The sequence below is a fragment of the Clupea harengus genome, chromosome 13, assembly GCF_900700415.2.
Source record: "Clupea harengus chromosome 13, Ch_v2.0.2, whole genome shotgun sequence".
NCBI classification, from domain to species: domain Eukaryota; kingdom Metazoa; phylum Chordata; class Actinopteri; order Clupeiformes; family Clupeidae; genus Clupea; species Clupea harengus.
Genome location: NC_045164.1, coordinates 23,653,555 through 23,666,301, shown reverse-complemented (window position 1 = coordinate 23,666,301; position 12,747 = coordinate 23,653,555). Strand labels below are relative to the sequence as shown.

Below are 12,747 nucleotides of genomic sequence, written 5' to 3'. Positions count from 1 at the left end.
GGTGGACTGAGCTAGATTCCCTCTGTGCAGAAAGTGCTACAGCGGGTGTTCAGCTAGTTTCCCTTTGTGCAGAAAGGGCTACAGCGGGTGTTGTACGCTAAGTGGTTTAGCCTCAATCGAATAGAAAAGCGTGCAGCACGTTGGCACAAGAGTGACCAGTCAAACATGGCCAAACTAGTTTTGGTTTCATTCTGACGTCATGAAATGTCATCAGTCACAGCCAAAGTACTGTTTGAATTCAAAAGTTCACATTTAGCCAAGTACAGATCAAATACCAGAACATTTCTCGATTCTGGATTTTTATCAAAGATGCATCAGGCGGGTGACTTAGCTGAAGCCTTAAGTGGATAGCTGTCCCCAGAAATTCACAGCACATTTCCTGAGGCTTTGGGACAACCGATGTTGTCGACCAGCACGTTCACCAAAAAACTGCAACCTGTCAGATTTGCCAACATGGACGACTAGAAACAAGAAGATCGGGACATGGTCACACCCAAAACCACCACAAGTTTTGGCAAGGCTTGTGGACCAGCAGGAAAACAGCAGAAACTACAGAGTTTCTGAGGTGTTGGCTCCACTTTGGGGGGGGGCTGGTCTCAGGGGTCGAGGTCAGAGAGGTGGTGACAGTATGTCTGGCCAGCACTGGGGCGATGTGACGACCCTCTGACTGGCAATGGTAATGTGGTGGACCTTCTGGCTGGCGACGGTGACATGGCGACCCAGCAGCGGCGACGTGGAAGTAAGTCACAGCCCCTCTTCACCGGTTGCGTGGAGCATCACAGCCCCAGCACCCAGGTAGAGTGCAGACTTGGGTACATCCATTGTAGCCTTCCACTTAGCCAACAGGTCCAGCCCGATGATGCTGGGGGATTGAATGTTGGCCAACCAGGACTGGTGGTCGACGGTGTGGCTGGCAACGGTCACCTGGAGAGATCTTTTCCCGTGCTTGCATGCTTGGTGCATTCGAAAGTGACCGTGGTTATGCAACACTTAGTAGATTTCCAACCCCGTGGTCTTTGCCACCAGGCAGGGTTCCGGGGGAAAGCCAAGGAACATAGTGGACCCTATGTCCACCAGGGCTTTGTATGGCGTGCCATCAGGGCTGCACTCCAGGTGCAGTTCATGTGTACAGCCCAGGTGGCCGAGCCGCAGCTGTGACTTAGGCGGCTGTGGTGATGATAGGCGTTGTGGCGTTGGCACCGGGCAGGGTCATGAAATGTGGCCCGGTTCTCCACAGTGGTAACAACCCCCTACAGTGTGTCTAGCTGTTTCCGCCATGATCGTTGCGGATGTTTGGTGGTGGCCCAGTGGGTCGCTTCGACCTCGTCGCTCTCCTCGAGATCCACCTGACACACTCGGTGCCTCGTGCTGAGAGAGTGAAGCATATGCTCAACCCGCTCTGCTTTGGTCAGGGTCCGTGGTGCACTCGGGCGAGCAGGCTTGGAGAGCGAGCTCCTCCTGCATCATAACACCGAGGGCTGGGTACCAACACCGGGCATGTTTCTAGCGGCACACCGTCAAGGGTTGGGTACCCGCACCCGGCACACCGGGCTTGTTTCTAGCGTCATCAGCGTAGCCTACCAGTGCTGTGGCACTCTTTCAATGGCTGGGAGTTGAATCACTTCTTTGGCTGGAAGGCCGTGAGGACTCACAGGACATTGCTTACCAGGGCGAGGGCAACACGGACTGTTGTCTCTTCCGCCGACCACGCGTCAAACTAGGCTGCCATCTACATCTGGATGAGGTATGTCCCTGGCGGCTCTTCCCCATTGTAGCGTGGTAGCTCCCCCCCCCCCCCGGACGCTTCTGGTGCTGCGGGGTTTGCTCCTGGATTAAACTAACACAACTGACACGAGAATTCATCAATACAACACACAATATACAATACAATTATAACAACCACATACACCACTGCTAGACACAAAGATACACTACCTGAATAAGAACAGCAGAACAGCAACAACACCTATGAACCTACTCGTGCATACTGGTAAGCTTAATTCGTCACCCCAGCACTCTACTATAGGTTATTTTGTTATAAATATCAATTATAGCTAAGTTAGAGATGAAAATGCAGGGTAGACTCTAGAGCCGAGCTCAGCTGTGATATCAGCAAGTACGCTGCTGTCTCAAATGCAGATTGAGCATACTGAATCTGGACTCCCGGCCTGAATGTGCAAAGCCCCAAGAATGAGACAGCACTTGACGTACTACGTCACAACGCGCAGAGTGTAGAGGCACAAACTATTTTCTCCGCCCCTGGTCTGTATTCATTGGTTGTTCTCTCTAGCGGCGGGGTCATTCTCGTAATTCATTGGTTTCGTTTTACAAATTCTAGAGCAGGAGTATACTTTCAGGAAGTAAACTTCCTCTACCGTGTACCGGAATCACTACACTTTCGTCATGTCACTATCCCACACCGTGCCTGCTGTCAGTGCGGTATGATTCTTGTGAATATTTCGTTATTGATCGATTGCTGAAGGGACTACGGTGGCTGTCACTTGTATATTCCAAATCAAGGGGCTATTAGCCTGACTCTCCAGCTAGCTAGCGTACTCCACTATGGCACCAAAGAGGAAAGCATTGCCCACCCCTCTTCCAGGCGGATTGATTGTGACGGACACAGAAAAGAGAAGTTGGAAACTTGGAAAGGTCATCGGCAGTGGTGGTTTTGGATTAATATACCTAGGTAACTGCTCATATGTGAGATCTTCAGGCTTGAAGAAATAACGTTAGCTAGCTAACTCCCATTTTGTTCAATGAATGCTACCAACTAGCCAGATTGACAGAATTAATCTTGCAGAATACAATTTCTCTAACAAAGCTATTAGGTCTATCTTAAAAGAAAATGCTGACCTACAGATGTAAACAGAACACGAACCTGTCGAATGTATTAGGAAGTAACTCAGGACCAGTTGTCCAGTTAGTTAGATAGCACAATATTGCCCACAACAGGATTTGGAACTGAACTGGAAAGTCCCTGAACTTTCAACATTCCCCAAACCTTCCCAAGTTTCGTTAATGTAGAAATGGTGTGGGTAGGCCTCCGCAATAAGAGGACACATGGTGTGAATTAATCAACAAAAAGCGCAGATTTGTTAATGCATTATCGCTGGGCCGTGAAAACAAGCAGTTTGAGCAATTCTGAAATGAGTAGTGGGATTGTTGTCACGCTTCGCTTCTTTCTCCTCAGCCTCAAAGGATGTGGATGCACCTGTTGGAGATGACTCTGATTTTGTGATTAAAGTCGTAAGTACAGTAATGGATTTTGGTTGTGTGGATCAGAGCGTTTCCACTCATCTGGCCACTATTATTGACAGAATTTGTCTGCATTTAAACGAGATTGCCTCTTGTACCCACCGAAATCGGTGTAATGAGTTGGCAGCAACCCCACTATCACCACCAAATCACTGTTAAGCAGTATCCCAGTAAACTCTTATTTTTCTATTACTAAAATGTTTTTGTCGCAACACTGTTAGCGGCCTCAGTTTGTCCATGTTATACTTTCAGACTCTTTCATTCCTTATACTGTACGATCATTTCACAAATCACATTCGATGTCTTCTTCAGGAGTATCATGACAACGGGCCATTGTTCTCAGAGCTGAAATTCTACCAAAGGGCTGCCAAACCAGACCTCAGTAAGTATTCTTACAGACATCCCTAAGCCACTTATATAGCCTATCGCAGTAAACTGATGCTTCCATAACCTGAGTATTTAGTTTACCTGAGATACTTTAACAGAAAGCTACTATGCTTTAAAAAAAAATAAAAAAAAATGCAATATCCATATTTTAAACATGAAGCCTGTGAGGGATGAAAATCATGATGGATACTTGGAAGTAGTTTTATGTGAAAAAGATGGAAGACCACTTGCCCCTCTCAGACAGTGATCACGGCAGGAGTGCATGTCACTGATGAAGTGTCTGTGGATGGAAATTACCATGGCTGGGCGAATTAATAAGCCAAAGCAAACATGTACCTCTGTGGTCGTTAGTCCAATCCCATCTTGTTTTAGCACTAATGCAGAGAGAGTGACCAAATTGCAGATAATGATGCTGGTTCTTCCAAAGGGCTGCTGGCCACCTGTCAGCCTGGTGCAGAGCCAGTCATAGACAAGACAGTCTCACATGAACCGGGTGGGGTGTGTGCGTAAATGTGTATGTGTGGGGCTTTTGGTGCAGATATTTGTGAAAATATGTGCATTTGAAGACCATAACAATGTCTCCGTAATGCCATCCCAGAGATCCCTGAAGCACTGTCTAATGTGTGTTCTATACTTACCACATTGTATGAAAAGTTTGATGAAATTAAATGAATGAAAATGTGACATGACCGTGGCTCTCTCTGATGTTCCCAGTGAAGGAATGGAAGGCGAAGAAAGGACTGGGCTTCCTTGGAATCCCAACCTACTGGGGATCAGGCCTGTTTGAACACAAGGAAACTAAGTAAACACAATATCAGAAGAATAGGCTAGTAAATATATAATAATAAATGTGTGTATATGTGTATGTGTATATATATATATATATATATATATATATGTGTGTGTGTGTGTGTGTGTGTGTGTGTGTGTGTGTGTGTGTGTGTGTGTGTGTATGTATATTGCTATGTGTATAAATATGTGATTTAGTATTAACAAATGTATTGTATGTACAGCGGATGCATTTTCAGTGTTTTGTCCAGTTTGTGCAAAGCCTCTTCTGACTTGTTCACAGGTACAGGTTCATGGTGATGGATCACCTTGGCACTGACATGCAGAAGGTACTCGTGGACCAGGGTGGTCGTTTCCCAAAGCACACTGTCCTGCAGCTTGGGTGTCTCTTGGTGAGTTCAAAAACATCACTGCACATCAAATAATATTTTTCATCCATCCGTGTAGAAGAATTCAGTGGACTTAAATGTACGTGAATCATGATCAACAGACCAAACAATGTGAGCAGAGTCACATGTGAGAATAACAGTGTTAGATTTCGAGACAATTCTTTAAAAATCGTGACTACTCATAGAACATGGACACCGTACAGCTGCAGAACCCTTCCCAAATTGTCATAAAGGCCCATATCCTGACCTAAAACGGCAAGTTGACATTGTTAAAAGTCCTCAGCAATGCATGCATTATTTTAACCGAAGCATTGCATATCTTCTGCATACTTTCCCCTACTCCGGACTCGTTAAGTGTACCCTATTACATGTCCGCGCCCATTAGGAGCGCTAGTTGGGTGCCATTTTAATTATTCATCTTTTAACCTTGCCCCCTCCCTTTGGCCTCGGTCTCCGGCAGCTGGACGTGTTGGAATATATTCATGACAACGAGTACGTCCACGCCGACATTAAGGCTGCCAATCTCCTACTGGGCCTCAGAGATCCTGACAAGGTGAGCTGACCCCTGCCCACATAAGCAAGGAGCATGGTCCATGTTAAAGAGATGTGTTGTGTTTTGTGGTGTTCACTTTTAATCAATCGGGGGCATAGCGTGAGACGTTGTGCATTTCTTGTCGCCGTGTTTGCGACCCATGTAGGTGCTTACTCACTTTTAAGAGCTCGTTAGAGGCTCGTTGTGTGATACTGCCGTCAGACTAATTGGCGTACTTTGTGATTTTGGTACCGTGAAGAAAGGGAATAGATGCCAGCATGACTTGATCTTTATGCTTTTGTTTTTGTTAGAAATCGGTTTACAACTTTCTTTTTCAGGTGTATCTGGCAGACTATGGTCTTGCCTATAGGTACAACCCAAGTGGAGTACATAAGGAGTACATAGCGAACCCAAAGAAAGGACACAATGGCACTATTGAGTACACGAGCACCGATGCTCACAACGGTGCAGGTAACAACCCATTTTGTGTTTCGGAAAACCTTGCTGTCACTTCCGTTTCTGTTACATCCCTGTTGTTTGTGTTGACATGATGTAGAGCATTCTCATGCGTGATGTGTTATTTCCGTATCACGTGCTGTCTGTAAGTTACATTGAGTGTTTTTTCCGCCAGTGACAGAGGTCTTAGTCCAGTTCAGTTTTTGCATCGCAGTTTCAGGCTCATTACTGCCCACTTCTAATGAGGCATGCCTGTGCTCAGCTTCATACCGTGCTCTTAACTCGTGGCCGAGATATTGGAAACCCATTAGCTGGTAAATTGCATACAGTGCTTTTTTATTGGATATTGATCCTGCAGGGCATGTATACCTGGACAGTCCAAATTGAACAATTCCCTAATTAGTTAAAGCCCTAACCTGCATCTTGTATTCAATTAGCCATTAATTAAAGCTTTGATGATAATGTTAGGCAGAGATGCAAAGCCAATATCTTGGCCTACACTGAGAGTGGACAGTGGAGGACTTCAATGCGGCTGAGAAGCTCCTAATAGCAATGTGTCTGAAGTTGTCAAATTTGTCAATACATCAGAGTAATAATAATACAATAACTAGGTGCAAAGTCAGCGGTAATGGAAAAAATAATTAAAAGGCACAATTGTCAATTTTAGATTATGACTGCTGAACTGTAGTGAAATGCTGAAGTATACAAAGTTAATAGTCAAGCTTTTGCCAGGCCTGCAATTCATGTTGAGGGTTTTACACACATAATTTATCGTGTAGGCTATTTAATTTGTGCACAAATTGGGAGCATAGTTTCATGTTTTGGTAAGTAGTAGGGCACATCATCCGCTGAATGCTAAAAGTAATGCATTACTTTAGCATATATCTGAGATGCTAGCACACAGACTTATTTAGGGATGGTGGGGGAGAAGAAAGCAGTCAAATGATGTATCGAGGCTTTTTCTGCAGCCCCATACTGACATGAGGTTTGATATGAATGTAGGTAAATCACACAGGATTCTGGCAAGTGTTCCCCTCCTTTCACCGGCAAAGTTCATTCCACGTTTCGGCTTCGCACAATTTGTTAGCGTTCCGCGGATGCTGTGTTCCATGTGTTCTGCATTGGCTCTCTCCCCCCTTTTCCCAGACAGATGGGGTTTAACACGGTGTAAATCATATTGCGTCAGTTGCGCTGGGTCAGGCTACGATAGCTGCTAGCATCGCGTATAGTAGACCCCAGTCCAGATGGAGACCTGTCTGGTGCTACACGAATGTACTTACCATGTCAGTCACTGCCTGTGACGTCTGATCGGATGCGAGAGTATGACGTTTTTGCGATTGGTGGAGGTTTGTCGCGAGCAGTCTACGCTTGACAGCTGTTGTGTAGGTCGTTAGCACCAAGTCACCCCCATAGATGAATGCAGATTGCTGTGCGCCCCTCCCCTCGCACGGATGTTGATGATGTGTTACCATGGTGAGAAGAGTGAGGAGATTGTTGGTGGCGTGCCCCAGTGTAAGATTCATGATCAAGCAGCTGCTGTGACCACCAAAAGTTGGCCAGCAGAATATCCCAAATGGTTATCTTATCATGGTCACAAAGGAAAGGTCCCCACACTGGATTTGCACAGACACCTGGGGTCAGGAAGCAAACTGAGGTGTGAGTGACTGCAATTAATCATAGTATGGGAATGGAGGGAAGCCATTGAGAACCATCTCAGTCAGAGAAACCAGATTATCATACAGAACAACAAAAGATTGCCAGACCTGTTTGCATTACAAGCCTAGCTCATTTACATTAGAAGCCTAGGAGGTGTCTTAGAACAGTATATATGGCTAGAATTAGAAATGCTTGTGGTTCAGACCTACACCGCTGAATCCGGAGTATGTTCTACGTGCTTCGTTACTGCACTTTACTGGAATAAAGATTGCTGCATCAGAAACAAAGAAACTTCCTTCATTTCTTACAATTGGCGAGCCACCCATCTTGCAATTTCCCCCAAAAAAGAAGAGGGGCATTGGTAAGTATTCTACTATTCTTTTGTTTCAGGAAATGTGCACGTTTAAAACAACCTAGAAAGGAGGTTTAAGGATAGAGATAATCTGTTTCATGTCTTTGTTCCATTAATAAGCAGGAGGTGTTGTGGGTTAGCTCTGTGCAATTTTTCTAAAGATTCTAAAGTAACTGAATCAGCCCGAAGTAGTGTGGTAGTAGAATTGTATCAGAATATGTTTCTAAAGTAACTGAAACAAAGAGGCCCAGACTGTGAAAAGTTTCTAAAGTAACTGAAACAAGTAGATGAAAACCGAAGTAGTGTGATTAAGGCCCAAAGTACTGTGGCCCAAGGAAATTTCCAAATTTCCTGGAAGAACACTAAGTTGTGCCCGACGGACAGTGGCATAATTAACCGGTGTATTGGTGAGTGTGACAAAGAAGTGTAGCCAGCCCGACGAATTGTGGCATAAATTGACTGGATAATAGCCAGTAGTTGAACATGAAGCATTATAGACATACATTCAGATTTAACGACACAAATCCATAAGCTTGTGATAGGATCCGACGTAACGGGAAAGATGAATAATTTGAATTTAAATTGTGGACGCGGTTGACTGTTGAAAGAGGCTATTTCATTGTTTAGGACAGATACTGCATAGCCTAGCCAGTAAGTGACATACGTAGCATAATATCAAGACTGACTGATATAAAAGGAGCTTGTTTTTTATTTATTTATTTATTTTTTAACTTAAGAATGGAAGATATTATTGTTCAATACATCTCCAAACATGGTTCGCATGGAATGTTTGACGGAATAGAGAACACAGAGGATAAGCCCTACGAGTGGGCAGGGTCCCGGTTCGAAAATTATTCCAAGATACCAAAACACAAAAAAGGGAAAGTTGCAAATGCCCTTCAAGGACTTCTTGCCACATACAAAGTGACCAAGAAAAGATTAGATGAGGTAGAAGCAGAGAGAGGCCTACTGAAAGAAGAGAATAATTCACTCTTATCACGACTTAATGACGGGGCAGCACACATAGAAAATCTTCAGATTACTGAAACGCTTTTGAAAATGGAAAATGTGCAGTTGCAGAAAGAAATGGGAATTCTCAAGGCTAATAACAACTTGTTGAAATCAACAGTGGAAGTGTTGTCAGGTGAGTTAGATAAGGTGATACATAGGGTTAGCCAGTTCTCCAATTGCACATCTGATATTAGCAGCAGCAACGCCGGCAATGAGGAATGTTGGAAGAAACATTCAGATTCATGGGATAGTCAGTGCCAATATTCAGGTGTCAATGTTAAGTACCCAATAGCACCAATTCACTCCACCATTGTGCGAAATGGAGCAAGTGGAGAGGAGGTTATGTCACACACTATCAAATGCCTTACCCCCTCAGAGTTAGAAGTAGTGGTAAAGAGTGTGGGAAAATTTGAACCTGGGAGACAGGATCCTGTAGAATTTCTCTCCAGTCTGGAGACCTGCGTGAACATTTACAGATTGACAGATTTTGATGCTTGTGTTGTGTTGAGCCTGTGCCTTCCGTCTACATTATCTAGAGCCTTGACAGACAAAGTAAAGAATAGGATGGGAAATAATCAGGACCGAAAAAAAGCACTACTGGAGGTCTTGGGGATTGCATCTGTCAATCAAGAAAAATTAGCAGAAGTGTCAATGAGACAAGGGGAACATCCAGCAGCTTTTGCAGATAGGTTACTGGAAGCTTTCACGACATACAGTGGGTACCCTGACATCATGACAGAGGATATTAACTATAAATTTGCTTTGATCAACAAAAGTGATCCCCAGACCCGCTCTGCCATAGAAATGTTTGTGACTCATCTCTCAGGCTTTGACGAAATTATTGCTAAAATGACACAATTTTACAATAATCAAGCCACTTCTAAGAAATCACACCCTATTGCAGCTATAGGTAGTAAGCTTTCCCAACAGAACAGGAGACAAAGAGGGCCAGAATCCTCCAGTTCTTCTAATTGGCAACACAGAGGTAACAGCTTCAGGAGAAGCAATCCAGTGGGTGTTATCATATGCTATACATGTGGAGAAGATGGGCACATTGCGAGACACTGCCCAGGTAGTGGGGGAAGGTATGAATACTTTGTTTGCTATGCATGTGGAGAAGAGGGTCACATCGCAAGACATTGCCAAGACAGAGGGGGAAGACATCAAGGCATTGTCTGTCATTCATGTGGTAAAGAGGGACACATAGCGAGGAACTGCAAAGACAACAGATCAGAAAAGCAGAACTCTGTTTGTTTTTCTTGTGGAAAGAGGGGACACAAAGCCAGAAGGTGTAACTCTCCAAAGACAAAAAGAAAAAGCTATCAAGTGCTGCTTCAGAAAATACATAGTCTACAGACTCAATTGACATTGCCTCAAGACAAAAGACCCAAAGAGGAAACTATTAACACCTGGCCGGACAAATCACTGCTTGGAGAGAATGACTGTAGCTCAGACACAAGCAGCCAATACATTGGAATTCCAAATGATGTTGATAGTAGCACACATTGAACATGTGTGCTCTATAAAAAAGGGGGGAGTGTATATTTGGAAACCTGTTTTAAGGTTGTGTCTTGTTTATGTTTGTGTTGTCGATGCATGTTGGATATGTGGAAATTCTTGTGGGGAAAGGGGGGGCAATATTATTTTTGTATATACAATTTCAGACACCAGATAACCAACCCAATGGAAAGGGGTACCACTTGTGGCAATGGAACCTGTGGGACCAGAGTCCACTTGGGAGACCAGAGGGAGATGTGGACAAGGGCCACCACAAAGCAGAACAGGGACCAACAAGAAAAATCCAGACGGCGACCACACAACAGAATTCTACAGACTAGGAATCCAAAGAACCTGAGACCATACATGGATCTGAGATCCACAAGCCCAGATTCACCTTAAGAGATTGACTTATAGAACTAAATAGACCACAAACGATGAAGACCATAACGAAAACAACCCAATGAACAACAAAAGATCTTGAAACTTTTCAGAGCTTCATCTGCTGAAAGGTGAAAGGCAGAAAGACACACTCAATAGAGTGCATGGACAAGAAAGACAAAGAGAGAATCAGGGAGCGTCTTCTCTGAAATTTTAGAAAGCGATTTCACCAGAGACCAATATGCATATCCACAACTGGTGTGCATATCCTTACCCGAACGAACACACAAAACACGAACACGAACACAAACACACACAACACACACACACACGGAGAGATGAAAAGAAGATGCATGCTATGATGTTTGATAACAATTTGGCCCATTTACATTTATATTTACTTGTGTTTTGGATGTCAGATGCCCTTATGTTTTGCTCAATTATCTCAGACTGTCTCCTTGGCTGTGGTGGTTCTCAAATGCTTCTCCAAACCTGATAAAAGATTTTTATATTATAGTTTCAAATTACAGAATGACCCCCTGATAAGTTACCTATTGAGACTGGGAGATGACCAGTGTACGCGAGGGTGATGAATCCAATGACGGGTAAGACTCCCTAATGGCCACAGAGGGAGCAACCTAAAGCAGGACATCACCGCCACTGGGCACCTCTATGAAAGGTGTGACTCTGAGAAAGAAAGTTTATGTGATGCTATGTATGGCTTCATAGCATCAAAGGGTGGACTGTAAGATTCATGATCAAGCAGCTGCTGTGACCACCAAAAGTTGGCCAGCAGAATATCCCAAATGGTTATCTTATCATGGTCACAAAGGAAAGGTCCCCACACTGGATTTGCACAGACACCTGGGGTCAGGAAGCAAACTGAGGTGTGAGTGACTGCAATTAATCATAGTATGGGAATGGAGGGAAGCCATTGAGAACCATCTCAGTCAGAGAAACCAGATTATCATACAGAACAACAAAAGATTGCCAGACCTGTTTGCATTACAAGCCTAGCTCATTTACATTAGAAGCCTAGGAGGTGTCTTAGAACAGTATATATGGCTAGAATTAGAAATGCTTGTGGTTCAGACCTACACCGCTGAATCCGGAGTATGTTCTACGTGCTTCGTTACTGCACTTTACTGGAATAAAGATTGCTGCATCAGAAACAAAGAAACTTCCTTCATTTCTTACACCAGTGAACTGGGAGCTGAAGGCCTAATTATCACCAGTAGGGTTGCAGGGAGGCGGTGGAGATCCAGAAGGAGAGGTTCAAGAGTTTGACACAGCGCTTTGGCTAATCTGAATAACAATGGGACGGCAATTATGAACAACATTTTTTGAGTCCCTGGTGTTTGTGGATCATTCCAGTAACCTTCTACCCCCAACACACACACACACACACACACACACACACACACACACACACACACAGACAGCTGGGGCTTTAATGGGTAAAATGTGTGTGTGTAATTGTTTTTATACTATTATTATTGTTGTGTTACGTATGATGGTCATGTGCCTAGCATCACGATTAGTCTCTCAACAATTTGCATTGATGCATCACAGGTTCTGTTACAAAGTATGAATTATAAAACCCTCACTGTGCCACATGTGACTGCTCTCAACTCAGCTTTCTGCCTGGCCATAGGGCAGCGCGGCGGACTCCGTAATGCACATGTTGGGGATCAATGGCCGCCATGGATCGAGGCAGAGATTTTCTCCGTTGATGAATGCAGTCGATAGGTAATTTCTCGAGAGATGTACCACCGTTACAGTATTGAGTTGATGGAAGTCTCCAGGCAGCAACCTGAGATGTGCTTAATTTAGCCTTATTGATGACCTCCAGCTGGAGCATTTGGTTTCACGCGAAGGGGGGACATGCATGTGTGATTACGTTCACTTTTCATCTTTATTTAGTTAAAGCCGAACAGAGCGTCTGTATTTGGCATGTGGTGATGGATGGATGTTGGGGAGCATTAGAAGCTTTTCGGGGATGATATTTCACCACTCCAATTTCATATTTCTTCTAAAGC

General features: G+C 44.2%; 1 protein-coding gene across 1 annotated transcript in view; it reads left to right on the top strand.

The window, feature by feature from the left end:
• The first annotated feature begins 2,326 nt into the window (after positions 1–2,326).
• Positions 2,327–12,747, top strand: part of vrk2 (VRK serine/threonine kinase 2) — a 19,432-nt gene continuing 9,011 nt past the window's right edge. Inside the window, exons 1-7 of the mRNA XM_012819874.3 lie at positions 2,327–2,689; positions 3,194–3,249; positions 3,571–3,640; positions 4,360–4,447; positions 4,718–4,826; positions 5,284–5,376; positions 5,694–5,826. Of these exons, the coding sequence (XP_012675328.2) occupies positions 2,563–2,689; positions 3,194–3,249; positions 3,571–3,640; positions 4,360–4,447; positions 4,718–4,826; positions 5,284–5,376; positions 5,694–5,826 (676 nt within the window). The 5' untranslated portion in view covers positions 2,327–2,562. The remainder of the gene's footprint in view (positions 2,690–3,193; positions 3,250–3,570; positions 3,641–4,359; positions 4,448–4,717; positions 4,827–5,283; positions 5,377–5,693; positions 5,827–12,747) is intronic.